We start from the raw sequence: 27,685 nt of genomic DNA on the forward strand, positions 1-27,685 counted from the left end.
GTTTCGCCAGTCCTCCCATCAGCTACACGTACGGGATGGAATACAAAACTGAAGGAAAATCTAATGCCCTTATCTCACAAAAGAAGGGTTAAAGAGAAAGGAAAACAAGGAGACCTCTGAAGCTGTTCTCGAGCTTCCAAAACATCTGGAGCACACCAAATGTATTAGCATATTAGGGAGAGTCAGTGTATTTGGCTTTGTTGTAGAAGAGATGCACAAAAGGTAATTCTGTATTATAGAGCCAATGCCCGTCTGTCACCCTGTCACTGCGAGACAAGGTATCACATTACATATTAAACAGTCAAGCATCCAAAGAGAGCTTTCATTTGCGGCAGCAGCAGCAGCGTGTGTGTGTGTGTGTGTGTGTGTGTGTGTGTGTGTGTGTGTGTGTGTGTGTGTGTGTGTGTGTGTGTGTGTGTGTGTGTGTGTGTGTGTGTGTGTGTGTGTGTATGTGTGTTGGAGGATGGCGGTGGCTGGCTGCTGCACTTTGAGTTGAGAGAAAAATGATAAACGCAGCCCCTTGGTGGAGGTAGGACCCTCTCTGAGGTACTCAGAATGTCAAGTTTGCTGCCACTACTAGTGGGAAATAAAGCCTATTTTCACTCAAATTTTGAAAGAAAAATTGGATTGTTTGCTTTTTGCGTGTGGATGCCAGGGAAACTCTGGCTCGGGCCAGGTTCACAGGGTCAACATGAATATGTAGTTTAAACCCAATTGTACACACTCGGGTCAGCAGCTGAGCTTCTGGATCGATCCCAGGATCCAGGGAAGGGGGTGAGCAGTGCAGAAGGGTCCGCAGAGCTAAGCCCAGGCCGGTCCACTGACACCCTCTCCATCTCTAAACGCTGAGGTGCCTGAGAACAAATAACGGTCGTGAGGCATGATGTCACTGCCACACTCATGGTCAACGAAGCACAAATGAGCGTGGTTTAATACCTCAGCTTATGGAAAATAATTATCCCTTTCCCTAAGGAGAATGGCCCCTGACAGACTAGGGCTCCCCTTTGTCTGCTCTCAAATCAGCTGTGCAGATTTCTCACTCCAGCCAAGAAAACGGGGTCCAAACATAGCCCCAACAAACCCTCAAAGGAGCCCTCAAGACGCAAGGGCAACACAGGTTTTTGTTAGTTTAACACCCAGAAAGTAGATAGTAGATAGACAGACAGACAGACAGACAATCCCCTAGAAGCCCTTCACCACCACCAGACTTTTTCCCCACAAAACCTTCTTGGGTAATCTAAACCTTCTTTTGCACGCTCGATTTTTTGAGAACAGATGTTAGAAAAAAATCTGACGCAGTGATAATAACATGGAAAAGTTGGGCCACTGGGCAGGCAAGGAAAATGTCTGACCTCATCCTTTCCTCCTATTTCAGAATCACGCAAATGACTAAATTCAAGAGACGCGAGCAGGAAAAGAGACGAACAGAACCCTAGCCCAGGAAGCATTTCCTCACCTCGAGGCACAAAGGAACAAGCCAGCAGACAGGTCACAAGTACACACAGGGAGAGGGACCAGATCGCTGCTCTTACTAAACCCCAAATGGGTCAGCACCAACACGACACAAAAGACCTCTCCTCCCCACATCCTGACCAGGAGTTACACACGGAGAGAAAACACTCCTCATGGAGAGGCTCCAACAACGACAAGCAAAGAGCCACAGCGGAACTTCGCTGGATACAAAATCCCTCCATGGGAAGGATCCATAATCTCTAGGAAAGATTTCTGGATGGGCCCAGAAGCTACTGAAACTCTGCTGATGACAGCAGTGAGCAAATGTGCTGCGCATTTTAGCACAACTCCCTCCTCTCCTTCTCTGGGGCAAAGGCACTTCCTCCCTATACTCTCCCGCATCCTCCCATTCTTTATCCTTAACATGATTTTTATTACGATCAGAACAGATACAGTATCTTGAGCAGTAATGATTACTGAAATATAAGCACCCACCTTGCTCTACAATGAGAAGCTCTACCTGCATCCAATTATCCTAAGCCTTCTATCCCACGTCATACCTCCTCTAGGTCCGTGCCCCATCCCAATACCTTATATGCTGGCAAACCAGTCAACCTAATTATGACTGTCCATCAAAAGCACGAATCTTGGAATCCCCTAAAACATGAAACTCAAGTCTCTATCAGCTAAGTAAAAGTATTTGCTGGACAGGTGGCCCAGTTCCGAGCCCCCCAGAGGTCGAAAACTGCTTTCCACGTACAGAAGTGATTAAAGTCGATGTTGTGCTTAGGCTGGTGTGGAAATGAGCTGCGGAACAATGGACCACTTCCTGCGGAGCCCGGGAACTTAGAGGCAGACACAGTGGACGGGAACCCTAAACATTTTTAGAGAAATTCTTTTAGATAGACAAACAAGACCAGCGTGTCCAAAGTCTTCTGTTCAGATAAGCTGACATGCCAAAATCTGGTTTTATAAATCATGGAATTTGTGCTTCTCAAGGGGACATTTTCCATATGCGGTGCATGTTCCCAGATAGTGACATTCTACCTGTAAATAATTAAAGTGTGTGTGTGTGTGTGTGTGTGGTTGTGTGTGAGTGTAGGTGTGTGAGGAGTGTGTGTGTATGGAAGGAGGGAGAGGGGGAGAGAGAGAGAGAGTTACCTTTAAAGCTTCATATTACATTTACCCCACCAAAAGTAAGTTACCAAAAGAAACCGGTTCTCCAGTATTGGCAAGTCTCTACAAAGTTAAACAAGGGTGGCTTTAACGCAAATCAACAAATCCCATAAAGTTATTAGTTTGTGCACAAGTCGGTAATGATAAATGGGCACAACTCCAAACACTTTGTGTCCTAACATCATAATTCACAGAGAAGTAAACAGCCACATCCTTACCCACAGAAACCTCTCTGGCTGCCTTTATTCCCTAAGCCCATAAAATGGCCCGCATGCAAGTCCTAAACTGTTTTGTTCATAAGTTTCCCAGTGCACTCAGTACCTCCCCCTCACATACAGACAAGTCAACTACACACCCACTTCTCAGATGAATATAGTAAAGGATTAAGTGGGCTATTCAAAGTCCAAAAGAAAAAAAAACAACCTGCTGGCAGCAAGCAAGCTCAGAGAGGCCTACAGCCTCCCAAAGCCGCCTTCGTTCCCGTGCTGAAATCTAAAGGAAACAGTACAGAAAGCAGAACTCCAGGAACGCGGCCACAGAATCTGCAAAGATTTGAGGCGCCTAAAATTGATGGCTGCTAAAACTCACCTGTGTCTCTATTTAGTAATACAAACATGGATCAATGCACAAAATATGGGAGCAGAAATGAGAGCACTCAAAGTTCAAAGCTTTAAGGTCTAACCTAGAATCACTCGGTCTCTGCTGACATGCCTCAGTTTCCTCCATCTTTCAAGGAAAGAAGAGGTGGAGAAGGAAAGTATGACAGGAAATGAAAACCATGCATGCCGTTTACAAAGGAAACCAAAGCTACGGTGAGGATGAACTAGTTAACTTTAATGAAACATCTATTTTTAAATGCTGAGAAATGATCACATAAATTGGCAATAAAATAAAGGGACCAGCCATAGCTGGATGGTGTTCAATCTCCAGAGAAAGGTCTAAACTCGTACAAGCCTGACTAAAACTGAAGATTTGGCCAAAATGGTCAACAGAGCTCAATGCTTTAAGAGCGACATTAATTCTCTCTTGTAAATTTCCACAGTACCTTTGCAGGAGCCATCATTGCCCCTAGGGAGGATACCAAAGCTGAAAGAATATTAATATTAGGCAAATCGCAACACTTTTTACATTCTCTCTCTCTCTCTCTCTATATATATATATGGCACCTTACCATCCATAATGGATTTAATCAGGACCCCAATAGGGAAACCCACAAAAGGCCTATTTCTCCAACAAAAGCCACAGCAGCCTGAAACAAATCTACAGCTATTTGATTTTTATTTTATTTATAGGAACAGACCTTCTATCCCAGGTTCCTCAAGATAAGCCACCAAAAACTGCACCTGACAGACCCGTGGAGCAGCCATCCTCAGAGCCGGATCATTGCGGAGAGACAGAGAGGAAGAAGGACAGAGGAAGGGAGGAGGGAGGGAGGGAGAGCGCAGCGAGGCAGGCTCCAGAGCACTTGTCAACAATCCTCCCCTGTATGTAATGAGCAGGCGGCAGCGCAGATTCCGGCAGTGCAGATTCCACGCGGCGGGCGGCGCAGGGGCCTGGGGGAGGGGAGGCGTCGGGGAGAGGAGGTTATTTATGTGGCTGGGAGGGAATCTAGCACCAAAGCGGGGGGGGGGGGGGGGGGGGGGGGGGTGTCTGGGGCTTTTTTCCTTCCTGATAAATTAGAATGAGAAAAAGGAAAAGATGGACTTGCTTTTCATCCTGCAATTTCCTCAACCTGCAATGCAGACAAATCCTTATTTTAGAATTTCTGACATGGGGTGTGGGCCGGCGGCGTGCCACTTTGGATGGGAGCAGTTTAATTGTCCACACTTGTGTGTGCCCAGTGTGCCAGACTGCCCCCCTCGTGCACACACTCCCCCCAGCCCGGCAGCGGGGTCCATGGCACGTTTTCAATGGCATCCCTTCTTAATATCATAATCTGTGTCATTCGGCACTTGCCTTTTATTTATTTCTATTTGTTTTTTTGGCTGGGAAACCTGGGCAGCTCTCCAGACAGACTGCAGAAATCTCTTTCCACATGCTCCTCCTCCAGCCCGCCCGCCCCCTCCCTTCCATTCCTTCTACCAGGGTGCTTCACCACTTCTGTGATGACTGCGTGGGCCACCGCTGCCCTCCCCGCCACCAGCGCATGGACACCCCTCCCCCAGACACATAAATTCATCTAATCTAACAAAACAGAAGCTGTTTTCCCTCGCTGCTTCTTGAGGATCTTTTACAAAACGGGCTCTGTGGCCTGGCAGCTGCCGAGAGGGATGAAAAAGGCAAGATTCCAGCAGGGCTGGCCAGCTCCCTGGCCTCAGATAACTGGAGCTCGCATCTCCTTTCATATGTCATGAGCTTTTTGATGGTTAAAGTCAATTCTCCTGAAGCTTTCGAACTTCAGCTGGCAATTATAATGTCCAAAACACATGCTCTGAACACCAGCCCACATTCTCCTCTTTATGCCTCTCCAGAGGGGAAAAAAGATGGTGGCAACACCCTCAGAGAACCCACATGGTATTGAAAGCTTCACTCACAGACTCATCCAAGGGAACTGGGGAAAGAATGCCCCTTTACTCTTACTTTTAGCTTGTTGTCGTTGTTATTTAACTATTGAATGAGCCCCTTCTGGGCTTTACACAGGTGAAGTCATTTAGAATTCAAAAAACCCTGATAGCAGACCTGTCCGCTTCACAGGGCCAGTGACTACTCTGTCCACTATGGTTGGTTCCTGTTTCCTAAATGACCATGGCATCTCCAGCTGCCTCACTTTCAAACAAAAAATATCAGGAGGCAGGTGATGGTCTTCCCTAACCTCTACTTGATTTCCACCACTCTAAAACCAAAATATAGGGAGGGCCTTAAGAGATAATCTAGTACAATCCTTCACTTTACAGATGAGTAAACGAAGGCTTATTCACGTCTGGCTCTTAACCAAGATCACTCACTGTATTAGTTCCTTATAAGTTCTCAACAAGCAGAAGGCCATCTATGAACCCTGAGGTCTCTGGGGACAGAGGTAAGCTAACACACTAGAACAATGTCATGGCACAAATCGCTGTAGGATACAGGGTTGGAAAAGCCTCTCCAGTCATTACATGCCCAGTGTGAGCCCAGAACAGACCCTCATTCAGTTCTCTCCAGTGCAATATATTCCTATTATGGTGAACAACTGTTTGGCATGTGTCCCACTGCAGCATAAGTCATACACAGTCAATTAAAGGACATTTAAGGGATGACTATTTGGCTTTTCCCTCTTCTTTCTACTGGGACTTGTCTTTAAGTGCCTTCACTAATCAAAAGCACCCAAAAGGGAGAACTGGAAAGAGGGTATGAGACAGATATTTGGATGTATGGTAATCCTGAGAAAAGGTTAGTAAGGAACTGCAAACCATAAGACATAAACAACCAGCCAGAAATGAAACTTGAGGGTCACGAATGGGATACTGGTCATCCTTAACATCTCCACCTCTGTCCAGTCCGACACAGCCATGGCAATAAGGGCTCTGTGCTCTTTCCATATCTCTATTCTCCCTGGCTTCACTGCTGCTTCCTCTTCCCATCAACTAAAAAAGTAACAAGGTGTTTAAATTCAAAAAGATAAGGCATAACAGGATGTTGGCCCCAGGCTGCTCTTACTTCCAAAACCATCATCAGCATGTGACCATGCACTCAATATTCCCTAAAAGACAGGCTTAGTGTCAACTCTGGCCCCGTGCTCTGCTGCTGGATCAGGAAGGGGAACTGGAAAACTCTTGCCTGTGAACTTCCGTAGGTTTTGGACTGTTTAGATAAAACGTCGGTTTACCAAAGAGTGAACGTATCTCCAGCACCAGACAGACTAAAAGCACCAGCACCCTCTGGAAGACACACAACAACACCGAGAACCAGGTTCAGTTTAAGAACAGCAACACAACTTTCAATATTTAAATTCTGGAAAGAGGGGAGGGTAGAAAAGGAGACTGGCAAGGACTGTTTCTTGTTCAAAGATAATATGACTGACGGCATCACCAGCTAAGTTTCAACATCCAAAGATCAGAGCAAGTCTCAATTCTTAAATGAAGTCAAGACTCCCCAAATACTAGCAACTCCATCTACCCCCATTTTATTTAATTTTTAATAATATAAAGAATATCTGCAAACCCAATCAATAAAACATTACCTATTGTGCTTCCCCTCCCACCTCATTTCATTATTTTTTAAGTTACAGCACAAATATGCATGCCTAAATAGTATATTATCTTACTGTGCTTGACTATGAGCTTCACAAAAAGACTAGCACACTGTGTTCAGTCTTAGAAGAGTTTTTTTTTTCCCAACTCAACATTAGGTTATTACTAAGATCCAACCATGATTTTGCTTATACTGTGCCCAGTCATTTTCACTATTATTTATCATACTCCATTGTATGGATACTCCACAATTTATTTTGATTCTCTTGTTCGTCTAAAGTTTTGCCTATTTGTTGCTATCATGAACCATGCTGCAAACACCCTTCTGCTTGTCCCCTGGAAAGCATGCACTAGAGTTTCTCTGGGATACATACCTAGGAGTGGAATTACTAGAAATCCCTGGATACACGAATACTCAAAATTTATAAGTTAGTGGCAAACTGGTTTCAGGAGTCAGTTTTTGCTAGTGCACCAGCAAGGTATCACTGAATCTCCAAATGTTTAAATATAAGGACCTCTTATTACTCAAGACTCAAGAGTGCAAGTCACTCCAGTTGCCACTTCAGAACAGAACAGAATTTCAGAAAGGATGTCCTATCCAAAGAAATGCTCTGCAGCCAGCCAGGTACATGGCCATCATCCACCTAATTACCACCTCAACACCAGGACATCTGAGGACCTATTCTGCTGCTAAGAGCTTTAGAATCAAAGACCCACCTACGTGTACTACCATGTCATTACCTCTGAGCTGGGCCAACTCCAGCAGCCCACCAGCTGCATTCAGCATTTTGCTCGCCTTAATCAAATTTAGATATCTAATAGTACCCTGTGTTGATTAATTAAAGAACCTGCTGCCTCAGAAGAATTAAGACCTTTGTTTTATTCATGTATCCAATCAAGGAAGTCAGCCCATGTTGAGGGCTGGGATCCACCTCGTAAAGGAAAGACACGCCTGTCAGAGCTAGAGCAAATCCTGGAGTACTTCTTACCACCCAAGATCAGCCTCCAAAAGCTCTCCAGTTCCCTGCTACCTATACAAGCTACTGCATACAAAGGAGGCACTTTAACATGTGAGTTAAGTGCTATGAACAGCAATTTACCAAAAATACTTAAAAAGGAGGGATAGGGTAGAGTGGGTTGCCTTGTGTGAGAGAAAGGCATAAAAGGTTGTGGAGTCTAGGAAGTCAAGGAAATAGAGGATTTTAATGAGTGCACTGCATTAGCTATGTGCTCAGAGATATTTCTCTGTTATTTGGGCTGAATTACATGGTATATTGATCATATCACCTAAATTATGATTTTTAAAAACAAGCCAATATGATCCACTGTGCTAAAATTTGACTTCCACAAATATAGAACCATCATACTACTAATAAATATTACTTGTTAAAATTGTATGTATTTAAATAAAAGTTAAGACACTGGCAATATACCAAGCAGAATTAAGTACATACAGAGTCTGGCTTGAACCCTTTCCAAGAGGGCTTGGTAATTCCTGAAGCGCCAACAGCACTCAACTGTATAATGCATGTGGCTGGCCCTAGAGCCAATGTAACTTCAAGGCCACAATGTTCAATTATAAAATAATACCAATAATTACAAGAACACAGAAGGGAGATCTGGGCTGGGTGACTGTGTATTAACTAGTGAAACAAACTTGGTTGCTATGGATTTAGTCACTAATACCAATGAAATGGCACTACAATTAAACCAGGAAGTTCAAATTAATAAGCTATCGGAAAAAATGTTCCATCAGATTTTTTTAATTTAAAAAAAGAAAAAACTGGTTTATTTGGTAAGCATCTAAGCCACTAAGAACCTTAGTGGTTCACAGCGCACATATTGTAATTTGGACAAGGTTGCCTGCTTCTAATCCTAGTTTTACTCCCCGTCAACTGTTCGAACTTAAGGAGAATCACTGAAAGCTCTCTGTGTCTCTTTGTGTCTCTGTGTCAGTTTCCTGATCTGTTAAATAAGCGTAAGGACAACGGTGGTTTTAAGACATTAACGTAATTATACATATGTTGGGACTTCGCTGGTGGCGCAGTGGTTAAGAATCCACCTGCCAATGCAGGGGACATGGGTTCGAGCCCTGGTCCAGGAAGATCCCACATGCCGCGGAGCAACTAAGGCTATGCGCCACAACTACTGAGCCTGTGCTCTAGAGCCCGCGTGCCGCAACTACTGAAGCCCATGTGCCTAGAGCCCGTGCTCTGAAACAAGAGAAGCCACCACAATGAGAAGCCTGCGCACCACAACAAAGAGTAGCCCCCGCTAGCCACAGCTAGAGAAAAGCCCATGTGCAGCAACAAAGACCTAACGCAGCCAAAAAAAAAAAAGTAATTATACGTATGTTAAAGTACCAATGGCACATGATGAGTGCTTTATGAAGGGCTACCTATATGCCTTAATAAAACTTTGGTGCTAATGAAATACAATTTTTTGTTTAACATATACTTTTAATTATTTGATTGTAAAAACAAACAGAAGATAATATACACTTTAGCTTTGAATATATGTTTTAAATGATTCAGATAATGGATTTCAAAAGGTAAACAGAGAAATGATGTCAAGTTAAAGAAGATTATCAACACTGTGAATTTGAAAATGAATCGCAATAATATTAAGTAAAATTTAACAAGAATCACAACATGGCCTTGTTACCTACTTCAGAATAAAGAATAATGGAAAACTATGTTTGAAAAGTACTGAAACCAAGAGCAGACTCAGGTCACAACTGAAGAGTAGTTGATCCCCTTTTCAAATCTAACTTTGACAAAGCCTATAGTCTCATACACTGCAAGTATGGTAAAAGATTGATAAATGGATGACAATTGTTTGAAGTCCTTACTTCAGCAATTTCACTTCTAGAAAGTAGTACTAAGAAAGTAAACGGAGAAACAAGAATTTATGCGCAAGGATTTCGACACAGTTCGTCTTTATTATTTTGTTGCTCCTTTTACTGGTTTAAATTCTATCTTTACTTTAAAAGAGAGAGAGAGAGAGACAGAGGTCTCCTACATCAGCTTTCTGAGCCATGCAATAGACTGGATATCAGTGCTTTAGTTTTCAAACCTGGCAACACCCCACAATAGTCCATGAAGGTGCTGGGGTAGCTGGCTTGAGGGCATGTATGGCAAATGACACGTTCTCAGCATTCCTTGAACTCTCAAGCCTTAGCACCTCTGCATATGCCATTCCCTCTTGTGGAATACTCTCTCCTCTGTCTGCCCAGAAAGCTCCTGCTCCTCCTCCTGGTCAGCCTTTAGTGACATGCACCACCTGCTCTGCAGCTGCTATTCAACCTCTAATACCTGATTGTCAGGCTACTGACCAAGAGGATTTAGTCTTGCGCATCTTAATAACCCTCGAAACCTAGCATAAGCCTAGAGAAAGTGGTTGAGGCCTAATAAATGCTGTCAAAAGCATAAGTTGTTTCTTGAGGCCATCTCAGGGCCTTCATAAGCCTGAAGCGCTCTTATTACCTTGGGGGGTCCTCATTCTACAACTTACCAAGCTTTCAAAGGCACCCTCCACCCCTGCTTTCTTCCTAGAGAGAAAAATGTTTCAAATAATTATCTCTTTGTGTTTAAAAGTATTTTGCTAGGAATGCCTCGTGTAATTTATAATACACTGATTTCCTGGCATTCACCGATCAAAATTAGGAATTATTGAGAAATAACCTTCAAGTTTTCAGGTGAAATAAAATTAGAGCTCTCATAAATTTAACACTTACTAACCTTCACATTATATTATGTTTTATACATATTTAACCTCTAAATGATTTTTTTAAAAGAAATGGAGCCAATAATTTATTTCTACATGTAAAGCTGTTCTGTGTCTTCCTCAAAGTATTTACCTGTTATATCCTGATAATTTTGATAAACTCATTTTGTTACTAACAATTTTAAATAAAAACCAAAACTAACTATAATCCTATCTTTTTTATAAGGTGAAATTACATCAATCACTATTAACAATTTTGTGTATATTCTTCATAGTATTTTCCTTAAAAGTAACATGTACCATACTAAAGACTAATGCTAAACATGGAACACAATTTTTTAACATTACACATGATTTTTAAAAATCACATTTTCAAACACTTAGTGACATGAGGAAAGACTTACAATGTAACTTAAACTGCAGAAATTCCACTGCATAAAACAATTACGTTGTGCTTAAAAAATATAAATGTACAGAAAGTAGACCAGAGAAAATAAAACTAGTAATAAAAACTGGTATTCTCCCCAGCAGAATCTTCATAATTTTCTGAAATTTCCAAATTTTCCACAATTAAAATGAATTTCTTTACATACAAAGCCAAAAGGAAATCTTAAAAATTATTTAAATGGTATCAGAGGAAAATAGGGGTGTTGCCGTCATAGAAGCAGCACCTGAACGCAAAAGAAGTAATTAATGAAAAAAAGGCAGCGATTTTAAACATTACTTATGTGGCGCTAATAAAAAAACCTGGATAAGGTACATGAGAACGGTAGACAATTTTTGGAGCCAGTGATACACTGCTATATGGAAGTCAAGGGTAATATGAACATTGTGACATTAATACCATGGGCAAGAGTATTCTGAAATTGCCCAAAACACTAAAAGGCATTTGAAACAAATATTAATATTGTTTCACTTTGTCAGGACTTTCTATATAACATACCAAGAGAATGTTTCTGAAACTGACTACACTGGCTATCTAAAAAGACTTCCAGCCAAAAAAAACAACAACAAAAGACAGAGCATGAGAATGAAAGAGAAGAATTTCACCACTACGCTCATCCTGTCTCTGTAACTGCATGGTCTAATTCTGTAGACTCCAGTTACATGCGGCTTTTAAAATTAACTAGGGCTTCCCTGGTGGCGCAGTGGTTGAGAACCCACCTGCCAATGAAGGGGACACGGGTTCGAGCCCTGGTCTGGGAGGATCCCACATGCCGTGGAGCAACTGGGCCTGTGAGCCACAACTACTGAGCCTGCGCGTCTGGAGCCTGTGCCCTGCAACAAGAGAGGCCGTGACAGTGAGAGGCCCGCGCACCGCGATGAAGAGTGGCCCCTGCTCGCCACAACTAGAGAGAGCCCTCGCACAGAAACGAAGACCCAACACAGCCAAAAATAAATAAATAAATAAATTTTTTAAAAATAAATAAAATGAACTAAAACTAGCCAGACCAGCTAGGTCTCAAGGACTCAGGAGTCACAACTGACTAGTGGCTACCGTACAGGACCACGCAGGCACGAACATTTCCATCATCGCAGAGAGCTCTCTCCTGGCCAGCGCTGATCTATAGAATTTTCATGCCTTTAGTCTCAAGACCCAGCAGCAGCCCCTGTGTCTGTGTGCTGTCCTCTGCTAGGAGTTAAGACCCAGTACACAGGGCAAGTCAGACAGACCGAACTTCTTTTCCGGCGGCAGGGTGAAAGGACAGGAGGGGTGAACAGAGCAGGAGCTGATAAATCCCCCCCAATGCAGCACAGATGGCTCGCAGTGTAATTGGTCTAGCTCTTACAGGAAGGGAGAAGGGAAAACGGAGGTTGGAACCATTCAAAAGCCACAAGCTTATTCAGAAAATGAAGAACTGCAGAAAAACTTTCTCTGTGCCAAGCAATTACACCAAAGGGGCATTTTTATCACAAACAGTTTTAGGTGATCCTATTGTAGCTTGAGGGTGAAAGGTCAGCAAGCATCAACGAACAAAGTGCCACATGAAACTGTTCTGAGTTAGGCTTGCATCTTGCTACCCTCGAGGCTACAGGCACTGAGAGGTGTAAACCCGCAAACAGAGGACTCTGGGTTTGCTGCCTCTGTTCCTATACATGCAGGAGACCTCCAGAGAGAAACCATCACCCTGCATTCCTGTGTGCAGGGAGAGGCGTGGGTGGGGAAGGATGCACACACCATAGGCACCTTTCCTCTAGATTACCTCCTATCCACTCCCCTCCAAGTTCTGCAAAAGCCTCCAAATGTTTCCCAACCCAACAGTACACAGGGCATTGAGCGAGCTGGAAGAACTTGAGCCTGCCATAAACACATCCTGTCATCACTCATCACTAAAACAGAACCAAGTGAGACAAGGGATGGCCAGAGTTTTATTTTACTCAAGGAGGAAACCAGTGAAGGGATGACTGCTCACAGCGATACCCAGTTACTGGTAGAACTAGAATGATGGGACAATGTCAGTGCATATTACAACACATCAATTTTTTGATGCATCCAATATTGCTTTAAATGGCTGGAATCCAGGAATTTGGGGCTAATATAATTTGACAGATTGCAGTGTGAATGGTTACATCACATAGCCTCTATCACCTCTAAAAGGCTGCTGAAAATACATAGGCCCCAAGAATTTTCTTTCCTTGACCCTGACCTAAAGTTTAGTCGCCATTCTGATGTACTCCAAAGTCATTCTCCCTCCGCCTCCCTTAGGCCTACGCCCTCCAGCCAGCTGGCACAGATCCATCCTCTTTCGCGTACCAAGTGCCAGCTCAGAAACCATCCTCTCGGGCTCCTCAGGGACTACAGAATCCAGCGCTCTGTGCCCAGGAAGGGGTGCCCCACCCATACAAACCAAACTCTCACTATTCCTACAGGGCAGGTTTCCCAACACATCTGAGGAATAACCTGCTGGGGAAAACTAAACGGGGATCGCTTCCTTTGAGCTTGGTCAGGGTTTCTGCTCTCCAAGTCCTAGGGTGACATTTAATTACAGGATGCTGGCACCCAAACCCAGGGAACAAAACAAACCGATTTTAATACAGTCCCTTAAGTATGCTGTTATATGACACAGCTACAGCTTTTATGAGAAGTGGTTAGGTAATGTATACCTAGAACCTCAATAACAACTGCCCTCTGAATGCTTCTTTTCTGCCAGGTACTAAGGACTTTAAATAAGTCATCCCATTAATCACCTCTGAGAAAGAAATTATTCCTCCACTTACAGAGCTGGGAAACAACGAGCAGGAGAGCCAAGCAGAACGGCCAAATCAGGTCTGTTAGTTCTGTTCACCCTTGGTGGGACTGTGCGCCATCCTTTCACGGATGACAGCATGGTCCTCTCTGCCAATTTCCACGAGAAAAGTTGGAGGGCTCTGGCCTCCTGGCCCAGGGCTGGCAGGAGGATGAATGCCCAGCAGTTCTCTCCAGGAAGCCTCTTGATCATGTGCATTCACGGCTCCAGGGCTCTGAGCTCAGACCAGTGCAACTGAGCCTGCCTCCGGTTCCAGAGTCCGCCTGGGAAGGCGTTAATTCCGGTTCACACAGATGCCTTCTCGCTGGGGATATACAATATGCAGACGTTCTGAGCTCGCTCTGCCCACCACCCGCCAAAAAAAACCAGTCAGTTCCTCAGACAGAAAGCACTCTTGACCTTGACTCTGCTTCACAAAAGGGCTAAGACACTGGAGGAGAATGTGTGACAAGTCAGCCCGCGGTAGTGGCCGGTATCCTTCCTTCCACTACCAAGAGTAGCCACTTGATGGCAATCTTAACCTATTCCCTTGGAATTCTTCCATAAAGGGAGACCCCAGGAGGGGGGAGGCACCAAGAGTGGGCTGGCTGACCCTGTGGACACGGCTGGAGACAGCATCTTTGCAGGACCTGCGTCTGCAGCGGCAGGAGTGTCCAAGGTGGAGGAAGAAACTAAGCCACCATTCTCCCTTGGGTTACTCGTCACATCACAGACTCCTGTGAGGGCCTAGGCAGAAGTGATTATACAGGCTCTGCAGTCAGACAACTCGGGAAGATGGATATCTCTCAGGCCCCGCGGCACGTTCACATCGGGCTTTCCATCAACAGACTGAAGTGCGAGGCAGACAGATGGTAACAAACAGGCTAATAAATCAACGGCAAGCTCCCGCCTCTTATCTCAGCACCTTGTCCCCTGAAACCACAGAAAAAAAGCCAATAATGAAAAAAGGCAACTTTCCTTAAAAGGTGTAACACTTGTTGAATAAAGCAGCCCAGCACTTTCCTTCTTATTTAAATTGTAAAAGAGAAGGAAAAAACAACAACAAAAAAAAGCTATTTGCATCTTCTGCAGAAAAGGCTCTCCAGAAAAAAAAAATAGAAACACACTGTAAATTGCATTCACTAGACACTTCTATTTTCAGTGGCAGGAAGATAAACATCAAAATGTGGGGAGAAGGGGGAAGGAAACGGGGCTGTTATCAGGAACCAGTTGGCTCTCTCAGCTTGGATGATGACGTGCCCCCCCCCAAACACACACACACACACACACACACACTTTGACCTGGCCCTGTGCTTCCTAACGCTTGGCTTCTCGATTTATAAGGAGGGTTCAGGCGGAGAGTAGAGAGTGTGCCAATATATTCCTCTGAGGGATTCAGAAAGTGCCAGCTGAGAGGCTTCCAGCTCACCCTTTACAACTGTAACGCTTTCCAACCGAGTCGACTGGAAAGGCCCTTTTCAAACAGTACTGGTTGTCTGAAGTCAGGTCAAGGACTGAATGAGACGGGATAAAGCCACTAGGGTAGAGGTTAGGCAATTTGCAGTGCAGATCCCACTAGAAATTAGCAGGCCCCCTGCATGCCAGAATGGAATATTCTGCAATATTTCCACTGGCATGTCACCCGCCCTGATGGTGTCTGAAGAGGATTCATCAACCGTCTAGAGAGTAGGATGCAACTTTCAAAACACAGATTCAATGAGTCCCTTTCACGAATACCCCAATCGTATGGGAAGGAAGGAGAATGTCAGAAATAACAGTTAAATGTTTCCGACGTGGAGACCTTGAGCTGCCTTCACGCATCAGAAGGCAGAGCCATGAAAAACTGGAAGGAAACTGCCACTTCAGACAGCACCACAAGCTGGCCTGCGAGTCTCAAGCCCAGATGGCGTCCCCTGTCATCAAGACCAGGTGCCAAGCGTGACCAGGATGCCCACCTACCTGCCAAAGGGAAGTGCAGACCTGGTTAAGGAATAACCCAGAAGACAAGGGCAGGGAAGCCAGGAAGAGGCCCTGTGTGCACAAAGAGCTGACTCGTTACATCCAAGGTGTGAATGAGCCAAGAACCCCAGCGACAGGTCAGGGAATGGTGCAAAGAGAGGGGACCTGGGTCCCAGGACATCGGGAACGAGGAGCCCTAAAGCTCTCCCTGGCACATCACAGGGACAGCCTGGCTGACAGGCTGGGCTGACACTGGCCACTCCTCTCCTTGAGAGGCACGGCTAAGGTTATGAAATAGTTCACATTTCCTTCATTGTCCCCAAACCTCCTGGAACGCGAGATCTGTACTGTTTTACAATCTTTCGGAAAGAAATTATGAGGAAGCCAAATCTGGGACTCTGCAGAAGGACCCTGAAGGCCATGGAGAAAGCTGGAAGGATAGATGAGATCTGACAGCAGGGAGATTAAGTAACGCACTCTACATGAAGGGATGTGTGGACTGCAGGGCAATTTCCCCAAAGCCTACCCAGTTAATCACTCTTCTGGCTTTAAATATACACAGTAGAAGGCTCAAGTAACAACAGGTTATTTCCAGAAACTAAAATAAAAGGTCCTCTAAATTTGGGGGAATGGGGTCTAAGAAATTCACAAGCAAAGCAAAACTGCACTAGTCCATTCTGGTAAATCTGACAGTAATTATAAACTCCATAAATATACATATCACAGAATTCAAATCATGAAATGGGTAAGATTTAGAAAACACACGAGGCCTTTCTCCAAGTAGAAGGAGGTGGGTGGCATTATCAGTTACAAGAATGAACACAGATAAATTCCACGCATGGGCAAGCTACTTCTGGCTGAGTGCAGCCCTATCTGGTGAAGGCCACAGGGCCTTCCCTTTCCATACAGGTTGAGAATTTAAAATAATTGGAAAGCACTGCCCTAAATTACATTTACAGCATAACATTCAAGCAAATAAGATGAATTAACGTATAACAAATACGAGTCCCTCAACTTCAAATAATCCCATGATTTTTCCAAACTCAAGGCTAGAACCGTCCTTCCTAGGCCATCTCAATTGCCAATCCCCTCCCAAGCCCTTAGGGCCTAAGAAACACCTTGTTTGCCCTCTCTTAGGGCTCTTGGCCTTGGACAGCTGCTCCCTGTGCATAGGAATCATGTTCCAATCCCCACTGCAGTAAGGGACTTGGGCTAATCCAAGTGGTCTCACAGAAGCAACAACTCAATAAATAAATGTCCAAGTTTAATTTTACCCAGTTGAGAGGAACAACATCTTCTCTAAGGTCCAACAGCCCTTACAGTTTCCTGACCTACCAGGAAATAGTTACAGTCTCACAAAAAGAAACATGGTACAAATTAACACAGCAATTAACTTAATCTAAAACTGAAACAAACAGAACTGTCACCATTTCAAATCCCTACCGCATACTGGACTGTTACAGACTTAATGCCCACCAGCCAAATTCTTATGTTGAAACCCTAACACCCAGTGTGACTGTATCTGAAGGCAGAGCTTGTAAAGGTTAAATGAGGTTGTAAGGGAGGGGCCCTAATCTGATAGGGTTGGTAGCCTTTTACGAAGGGGAAGAGAAACCAATGCTCGCACGCGCTCTCTCTCTCTCTCTCTCAGCCAGGAAGCAAGGCCTCACCAAGAACTGAAGTGGCCGGCACCCTGGATCTTGGACCTCCAGCCTCCAGACTATGAGAAATAAAGCTCTATTGTTTAAGCCATCCAGTCTGTGATATTTTCTTATGGCAGCACAAGCTGACTTATATATAGACTTACACCACAGCCACAAGAAAATGGACAAAAATCAGCAATCTCACCACACTGCTGCCTCATGTTTTTGCATCCTCAAGGCCACCAAGCTGATCATGGGGTCCTCACAAGAATCAATCTAACTGAAAGCACACTGTATTAGCAGAGAAGGCACAAGACTTACAGATGCCAATTGCCCTTGGGGAAAAGCCAAGTCTTGAACATCCAGTTCCAGAATGTCCTGAATTATAACACCAAGGCTGAGTATTCTAAACAGGCAGACTAAGAACAGTGCCACAAAGGGGGCGGGGCAGGGGTGCCACAAGAGAAACGTTGACATGGCAGAGGATGAGAAGTAACTGTTTAAAAGCCCACTTGGTCTGGACTTGCACAACCGCTCAGAATGAAAGCTGTGATGCCGGTTTAGGATGGAGAATCTGGCTCCACGAGTGTCGCCATGAGACGGTGAATGTCACCCTTGAGCACGTCCAACTGTGGGGTCCTTATTCAAGCACTGCTTGAGGCCTCCAAGAGCTGCTTACTGGACACACCTGTGCCTCTGTCTCTAAGGCACTTTCAAGTCTCAACAGACACTCTCTGGCATCTGGTACATTCTGGAGAAATATCCTAAACTCATGTAACATCATAAAAGCTCCTAAAAACGGAGACAGCCATGTTGACAAACCACCAAATGAGCACATACTTTAAAGAAGTCAAATGAACTAGAAGGGGCAGGTGAAAACTTCTCTGGGGTGACGGAAAAGTCCTGTATCAACACTGGAGCTCTGGTCATACGGGTACATGTGCATCTGGCAACTCACGAAATTGCACACCTAAGATAAGTGATTTCACAGAGTGTAAAGTCTTCCTCGAATTTTTTTTTTTTTTTTAAAGTGGGGCAAGATCTGGATTCAGGAGTCCTGGGTTCAGATCCTGATTTGACCACTTCTTAGCAATGTAGCTTTGAGCATGTTGCTTTCCATCTGAGACCCACTAAACAAACCCGCAAAGTTATGATAGTAATCGTATAATTACCACACTGTTATGAGAAATAAAAGCAGTAACTTTTATTTTCTTAAAAGGACAGTTTTATTTTAAACTACTGATCAATGTATCTTGCACATAGGTAGGCTTTCAACAAATGTAGTTCAGAAAGAAAGGATAAAAGGGTGACCTAATTCCAAGAATGTTTACGATAATGAGACTTATAAAGACCTCACAATTATGAATAAATGTGCACTTTGGTAACAGGGAAAATAGCATGGGCTGTGACCTGGGGCGAGGGGGCTACAGGGTCAAGGTGTATGCATTTTCAAAATGAAATCTGGAGTGAGAGATGGTACAAACCCCTGAACAGAGAGGAACACATCCACAGTGCAGCAGAGGGGTGCTGGGCAGAGGGGTGGGGACACAGCCGGTGTGCAGGTGACCACACACTCTACAGAGCACCCAGGAGTTGTGGATACAGCAGCAGTTAACATGGATGAAGCTTTTCTCTCCTGGAACTTACAATCTACTGTGGGGCGAGAGCTTATAATAAGCAAACAGAATAACACAATGCCAGGCTGTGAGAGAGTCTATGTCAAAAAAATATTACAAGGTAAGGAGCTAAAGGGTAACAGGCAAAGGCACAATCTTTAATAAGATGCTCAAGGAAGAAGCCTCTGGTAACGGCACATTTGACCAGGACCCTGAAATACCGAGAGGGATCAAGTCACACAGGTACCTAAAGGGAGAGAGTTCTAGACAGAAGCATTGGCAAGCACAAAAATTCTGGGGCAAGAGTATACTACTAAGTGCATTTGGAACAGCAGGAAGGCTAGACTAGGTGAGGGAGAGACGGGCAGATAAGACCAGAGAGAGGCTGGGGGACCACATCAGTGTCCAGGGTAAGATGCTTGCCCTTCATGCTAAGAGAGACGGGGGGACACTGCGGGACACCGCGTGTGCTGATTCGCACTTACAAAGGACTGTTCTAGCTGCTGCCTAGAGAGGTAAAAAGGCAGAAGTTGAGGGAGCTTTAGGAGTCTCAGCCCAAGCTAGAGGTGGTGGACTCGTGGCAGCGGTGCAAACTCAGTTTCAGAACATATTGTGAGTTTAGAATAAACAGGTTTTGCAAAATCGGGGCAGGGGTGGGGGGAGTACCAGATAACTCACAGGTTTTGATCAAAGCAACCAGAAGTATGGAACTGGCATTTATTGACAATGGGAAGACAGCAGGGCGGGAGCAAGATGGGAGGGAGGGGAGAGACAGAGTTGGCTTGGTACACCTCAAGTTCATGAGACCTATCAAGAAAGCAAAGTGCGGACGGCAGGAAGGCAACCAGAGTTCAGGAGAAAATCATCATGTCAAACGCTGCCGGATGGGCAGCTAAAGCTACACTGACTGATAACTGGATTTGGCCATCAAGGTCATTATTAGCCTTGGTAAGTGGCCTGACTCTAGGGGTTCAAAAGAGAATGAGGGGGGAGAGGATATTAACATGAATATAAATAATAGAGGGAAACAGATAGTGTAGACATTTTTTTCCGAGGAATTCTATAAAGTAAAAGAAAAGAATAGCAGGAGGGAGATAGATTATCGGAGGGTTTATTTTATGGGAGAAACTACAACATGTTTTGTTTACTGATGGGAATGATCTAGTAAAGAAGTAAACAAATGACGAAGAAAAGAGGGATACTTTCCAGAGTGGTGTTCTCATAGAGATGAGACAAAGGGATTTTGGTGCCCAAAGGGAGGCACTGACCAGAAAGACTCTTAGAGGCGGAAGAGCTTTAAGAAACATCCCAGGACACAGCAGGTTTCCATCCTCTCGGCTTCAACACCTCTCAAAGTTGAGCCATTCTAACAACACGGGCAGGCAGGAAAACACTGTGGAACTGTCTCAAGCTCAGACATCACACGCATGCTCCCCCCCAGGTGACACTACCTGTGTGGTGTGCCCCTCTTACTACAAGGGTCCAAGCCAGGAGGATGGGGCTGTAATCAGAGAGCGCACAGAGCTTGCAGAACTGCCAGAGGCGGCAGGCTGAAGTTGCTGGATGGGCAGCGGGCCTCACGCACAAGTGACAGGAAAGAGGAGCAGAATACATTCACCTCCAGGGGCACCTCCATCCTCAACGCTCCAGGAACTCCTCACACGAAGCCATGCCTCCTGGGAAGCCTGGTGTCTCGCCATCACTTAAATTGGATTTCTGGTTCCAATCAGTCTTCAGCATGATCCATCCCTTCCAGTGAAGCTCATCAGCAAGGTTCAAAATTCCTCATCTGTAAAATGATGAGCCTGGCCTATATACCTCCAGAAGTCCCTTCCAGCTCTAGCCATCCATAATTCTGTGGCCGAAAGGGCTGCAGGCAGGCTCGCCATTCCCTTGGTGCCAGAGCGGTACAAGCAGGCTGGCCACTGAAACCTGCCATTTGTCCCTCTGGACTGTGGCATCAACAATCCCGGCCAGTGTCTACTTGCTGGTCCTCACCCCTGCCCTGCACACTATCCCGTCCCAGCCTCAGCCCTCGCTCAAGAAGTCCCACAGCTTTCAAGGCCCACAGGAATGCAACTTCTTCACTGAAGCTTTTGCTGGTAGCTCAGCACTGGGCCTTTCACATCACCTGCCTCCCTGCTAGCCTCCTCACGTCAAACCGGTCACACACACCTCTGATTTTTAAAGCATTTTGTTGTATTTTATTGTGCTTCATTGATACCAAGTCACACATATTTCTCTCTTGTTATAAAGCACCTCACAATTATCATGGCTTACGCTTATAATTGGAAGCATTTTTTCTTTTCTTCCATAAAACAATGCATCACTTAATGACATCTTAGATGAGATGAAATAAGCTATTCTGACTCCTCCAAAATTAGCAATTTCAAGTTCTGTCTTTATTACTCACGATAGCTCCTACATACTAAGAATTCCATCAAGTACTGATCAGATGGGAGCTCTATCTAGAAATTTCCCATCTGCATTACTCAGGGTCATGAAGACTGACGACAGAACACCTACAAGAGAAAGAAATCAAGCCTTCCCAACTCTACCATCATCCAAGATAGATGCAGCTTCATTTTTAAGCAAAGAATAAATGTAGGTTGTTTTCAAGAAGTGTATTTGCCCTCACTGCCTTGCTCTCCCATGCTGTCAGGGGACGCAGGTGACAAATGTCTCAGGCGCTGGACTGTTAAGAGAAAACTTAACTCATGGCCCAACCTGCAGAGGTCACAAGCACTGACACAGCAGCAGTTCAATCTGGAAAAGCCAATTTCTTCGGCAGGGGGTGGGGGGAGATTGTCTTTCCTGTTGAAGTAGAGACCATCTTGAGAACTGCTGGACATTAGAGCTTCAGGCCAGGAGAAGGCAACCATACAGCCACAGCATTCATTTCAAATATGGCCAAAAATAAACTTCCATTCATCAGACAAGGTGCCCAGACTCTGATTTTGACTCGAAAGTCACACTTTAACCTCATCCTGTAAACAGTGAATTTGCAGAAGCTGGGCCCATGTTTCATTCCATAGACATCAGTAATCTCAGAGAGATTTTGAAGAGAGTCCAACAAAATTCTACCCTTTTAAAAAAGAAATGGGATGGGCGGGGCGGGGGGGGGGGGCCAGTTTGCACAAGGGGTCCTTATATTTGTACTTCTAGCTTTGATCCTTCGCTACAAATGGGACAGTTTTTGCCAGCAAGGCCACTGCCCCTCTCTCACCACCTCATGGAGGTGAGTGGCAGCCCTCTGCCAGCTGGCTGGTTCCACAACAATATTAAAAACACAAATCTGTATCCCTAGGTGAAGAAACAGAAAGAAATAATTAATGAATGTATCCGTGTGTAAGGAGGGTGACCAATCAGGAGGAATGCAGTTTTTCGATTTCTTCTGACTATCAATTCAATGACAAGCGCTAATAAAGCCCAGAGCCGTGGTCACATGAATAAATACTTGTACTGCCCCCCCTCTTCTGAGGTCTCTTTGCCAATGAAAGATTTCACAGATCTCCTTCAAAAGAAATTGCTATTTGAAAAAAAAAAGTACTCCTACAATTTTGTATTTTTGAAATCCTATCTTTATAGGGGGTTCCAAAACTACTTCTATTTATTTAAGTGGTGGTTATTATAAGCAAGGGAGAAAGCCGGGGTTTAAATCCTGGCTCTGCCCCATACTAGTAGTGTAAGCAAATTGCTAATACGCCCCAGTGCAGTTTCCTATATTTCTAGAAAATGGTTGGTTCTGAAAGTTAAATGAGCAAAATACAGGTGAAGTGCTAGAACAATAACTGGCAAAAAGCAAGCACTCAATATAGGTTCCAGCTATCACAACTACTGTAAAATTCTAAGAAAAAACAATCCAGCTTCCCTTAAATCTAGTCAAGATGCTTTAGCTGGCCACAGGGTTTGCTGGATCTCAGATGAAATTTACAGGAAGCAAATGAAATTCAAATACAGCTAATAGCTCCCCTCTCTTACTGTGTAATTATGTGTACTCATTATTTGTGTAGCATGTTATTATTTAAATGTCCCTAATTTCAGCCCCAGCAGGCCAAGGGCCTCAAAGAGTGGCTGAGGCCTCCGCCTCTGCCAGCCTTTCTGAAGCTTTTGTCAATTTATTACTGCCGGGAAAAGTGGCACCATCTACAGCAGAGAGTAGACAGAAGGTTCACATCCAGCAGAAACCTTAGCACCACCTCCCCTGAAGCCTGGCTACAGCCAACAAACTGTATAACAACAGCTTCAATTCCTACACAGACAACCCACTGGGATGTCCCAGACTCAAGATTCGCCACCTCCAGTAGGACAAAAAAAAAAAATTCATCCCTTGTCACTTTAGAAGCACAAAAGCAAGACTGATGGCAAACATGGATTTTATGACATAAAATCTGAGGTCTCTCTACTATCTTATGTCTGCTTGGCTTATTATGTCTCTACCAGACCTGCACAAGGGGCGCGGCTGAGCTCAGCCGCTCAGACAAGCTGCTGCTGTTGGCACCCCGTTAGCAGACACCAGACCCCAACCCTCCTCCCACAGGAGGCCAGGGCAGGGGGCTGCTTGTTCATCATCCTAGCATGCCTGTGATCTCGCAGAAGTGATGGCAATTCATTTCCCAATTAGATGAAAATTATGTCAAGCCCATTCTACTGTGAACTCAAGATAGTATTTTAAAATTGAATTTTCCCAGGAAACTCTGGCAAGACCAATAACCAAGAAACATCTTTGCTTTGATATACAGGGGGAAAAACAAAACACCTTGTTTTCAATACTACTGTTGCAAAGATAGGGTGCCATTTTCCTCCATTCTGGATTCTAAAATAAGTACTGGATTCAAAGTTACTTGAGCTGTAATTCCAATTCTGCTACTGCAGCATAAATAACCGTGTGCCATTAGGAAGTTACTACCACAGAGAACACACTCAGAGAGCCCCCCAACAAGAATGTCATCTTCCCCTTACAGACAGAAACCCCACAGGTCTCAGAGGTACCTCACTACCCACAATCCTCAAGCCATGAAGCATGAGAAAGGGAGCACAGGGGGCAGAAGCCCCACCAACACCGCCCTAGCTGAGGTGCAGGCACCTACTCTCACCTCTGTCCCATCCAGTTTCATACCACACCTCCCAGCAAGGGCTCTGTACCGGACAGTTTCAAATTCTACCGCCAGATAACTTTCTGTCACAATTAAAACTAAAACGATGGAATTATTTCAACTTCTGAAAGGGAACCTCGAGGGGGTAGGGGACCAAAAAAAATTAAAAGAGAAATGAAAAGGAAAGGCATGACTGTTAAAACCACTCTTCCCCCACCACTAACCTATCTTCACTTGCCCCACAATGAAGAACCCCAAACAGTGTGCTGTGATGTACAGCGCCAGACAAGGTCATTCTACTGCACCGCATACGAATGATGATCTGTTATAAAGCACCCACTCAAACTTGAGTGATAAATGTAGACGCGCACATATGTACAGGCGCACATGTGTACACGCGCACATATGTACACACATTCAGAGAGAAGGCCGCTCACAGTCCTCACTAGCCACCCCCACCAAGAGTCCCGGAGGCCGCCAGCTACTTCAGCTTTCTCTGGATCACACCCCCTAGGAGAGCACCCCTGAGATTCTGGGACCTACAGAGAGGGACTTATTCCCATGGTAACGAGTCTGGTTTCCAGGCTTCCCAGTAGCCCCCGAATAAGAAAGCACACTTTGTTTAACATGCTAGCTGCCTTTAAGAAAATTATTCTTAAAACACACACAAGTTCTAAAACGAGGAGATGTATTTACTTAGAACTGCTATCGAAATCCAACATGCGGAATAACAAAAAGGTGGCCTTGGAATACAGCCTGCACAAACATCAACATGAACCAGAAAAGGGCAAGCTGACAACAACTTCACAACCAAAAGAGAGGGGAGGAAGGGAGGAGGGAGGAGGGAGGGAGGGAGGGAGGGAGGAAGGAGGGAGGGAGGGAGGGAGGAAGGGAGGAGGGAGGGAGGGAGGGAGGGAGGAAGGGAGGAAGGAGGGAGGGAGGGAGGGAGGGAGGGAAAGACAAGTCAGTCTTTATCAGGGTGAAAGGCAAACTACCACCACAAACAACAAAGACCACCTTTTTTATGGAGGTGGTAAAAGAATGATTTAAAGTCTTCAATGATCCCCATAGAGATGTATGTGCCAACTTTTCTTAGAATTCCTTCCTCGGTATCGTCAAGCCCTGAGTATGCCAATGAAAACAAGAGCTACATTTGGCCAACTAGCTGGCAGCACTAGTTGCTTCTTGAATGCCTTATTTTAGTTTTTGTTCTTTTTTACCCAAATTCCACCATTATTCAATCCTGGACACCTGGCTACCTTCTTGTCCTAAAAGCTGACTTTTCCCAGTTGGGTGGGTTTTTTAGTTGTTAAAAGATTCCTAGGGGCTTCCCTGGTGGCACAGTGGTTTAGAGTCTGCCTGCCAATGCAGGGGACATGGGTTCGAGCCCTGGTCTGGGAAGATCCCACATGCCGCGGAGCAACTGGGCCCGTGAGCCACAACTACTGAGCCTGCGCGTCTGGAGCCTGTGCTCCGCAACAAGAGAGGCCACGACAGTGAGAGGCCCGCACACCGCGATGAAGAGTGGCCTCTGCTCGTTGCAACTAGAGAAAGCCCTCGCACAGAAATGAAGACCCAACACGGTCAAAAATAAATAAATTAATTAATTAATTAATTAATAATAAAAGAGTCCTAAAGCACGAAGGCATCACCACTCCAGAACAGCAGAATGAGAGCACGCCTTGTCACAGCAGTAAAATCTAACCCCGTAGCAGCCACTGCTCTACTCTAACCCCAGGATCCAATGATATTCTCCCCGCCATCACCCTCCCCTCAAAAACTTAAGAGCAGAACAGTATGTTCAATGTGAAGCAATGTCAGCAAGACTGATCACGTCAAATGCTCTCTAAAAAGACACGTGGCTTAGCATTTACTCCATTACAGGCAGCCAAGAAATGGCGGGGTCCCTACCTGGTAGGAGACCCGTGAACAAATAGGGGTCCAAGCTGTGTAACTGTGGCAACAGATTCCTCAAATTATTTTGCTTCTGCACGTGTGAAAGATTCAAAAAGGGCCTTTCCCATACACATTGGCTCAGACTTCAGGCGGTTCTTGTTTCAAGTCACACAGTACTAGAAGAGAGTGACAGAACCTGGGTGGATGGCAGGGCGGACCCCGGTGGTGTTCAGGAAGGCCACCTCAGAAAACCCCGCCATGGGCTTGTGGAAAGAGAGCGCCAACAGGTCCTGTCTGGAAGCACTAGTTCCAACAAGAGGCTCCCAAACAACTCACCTTACAACTAAGCAGGATGGAAAAAAACTGGATGCCCTAAGTCAACCTGTGGCTCTGCCCCCTGGCAAGCTGTCAGGTTCGCCACGGGTGATGACTATTACCGGAGGATCACAGCCAGAACGCAAAAAGAATAATAGGATCTCATCTTCCTTATCTCCTCGCTCCAAACAAGTACAAACCAGAACATGGTCAATTCATTCACACTTATCTAAGATTCTAGGAGATTAATAAGAACAAGAGAGGCTGTGCAATACAGCCACAGCCACAACCCCCCAAATAAAATATAAACAGTAACCAAATGCTAGTTCTGAAATGGTGTTCACTGGATGATTTCATCCGAGTCACACTAACCCTGTTAAAAAGAGACATCAGAAAAAACTCAGACGGGAGTATGTTTCTCTCCAGGCTTCAAGGACCCACTTGACACCCATCCAGGATGAGGGACACTTCGGACGCACGGGAACTCTACCTCCACTGCCCACCTGCCGCTGTGCAGTCACCTGCCAGCTTGATCAACAAGGAAGGAAGCAGGGCCTTAGGAGGCTGCTGAGCCAGAGAGACAGCGGGAAGGGCAGCAGGCCCACAGATTCAGGCTACTTCCTATATAAACAGGGGATAAGAACCAAAGTTGCCACATTTCAGCGAGATCATCGAAGGCTTCTTCTGCCCTCATACTTGGGTAGAAAGACAGATGTTCACAGAAAAACCTGTAAGTCAGGCTCCACACTCAATCCAAGAACGGGCAGAAACCAGATCGCAGCCCTGGTCTTGTCTATAGGGCGCGGACTAACTAAGGCACCTTGCCAATTATATTATGCAACATATAAAGGGGCATCAAAACGAATCTATAAACCCAACGGGATGTCCAGAATAACTGCCGTTAGGGGCCCAGCCTGAGAAGCACGAGCCGCCCAAAGCACATCCATTTCGGAAACAAGGCCAGGCCCAGAGACATCATCCAAAACAACAAAACAGGCGACTCACCATTCACTGCTTTCAGGCTCCCAGCAATGCCTTCACCATGCTGCCTCTTCTGGGCATTCTTGAACTCCTTCAGAGACAAATAAAGGACTTTACGTACCACCCTTTCTTCTGACCATGGAATCCCATCACTGTCATCCTGGAGAAACAAGGAAGAATGGGGAGAGGGGAGTTACTTAAAGGAAAGCAAGCAAATGTTAATTAAGAGTCAGAATAAACTTAAAACAAAAAAAAAACAAATCCCAAACAAGTACTGAGTGACTGAGACCAAGTTCCGGAGATCAGAACTACATCCTATAGTGGAGGGAGGGCACTGGCCCTTCCTGGAGAGACCACAAGCAAAGAGCCACCCCTCAGGCTGTAAAGGGACCGGAAGAGAGACACAAGCATCTCACTTCCTTTACATGC

The 27,685-nt window shown here is 45.1% G+C and overlaps 1 protein-coding gene across 1 annotated transcript in view; it reads right to left on the reverse strand.

The window, feature by feature from the left end:
• JARID2 (jumonji and AT-rich interaction domain containing 2) overlaps nt 1-27,685 on the reverse strand; it is a 242,673-nt gene that overhangs the window by 101,617 nt on the left and 113,371 nt on the right. The window contains exon 3 of the mRNA XM_068559141.1: nt 27,281-27,416. Coding sequence (XP_068415242.1) covers nt 27,281-27,416 — 136 coding nt within the window. The remainder of the gene's footprint in view (nt 1-27,280; nt 27,417-27,685) is intronic.

The sequence above is a fragment of the Eschrichtius robustus genome, chromosome 12, assembly GCF_028021215.1.
Source record: "Eschrichtius robustus isolate mEscRob2 chromosome 12, mEscRob2.pri, whole genome shotgun sequence".
NCBI lineage: Eukaryota > Metazoa > Chordata > Mammalia > Artiodactyla > Eschrichtiidae > Eschrichtius > Eschrichtius robustus.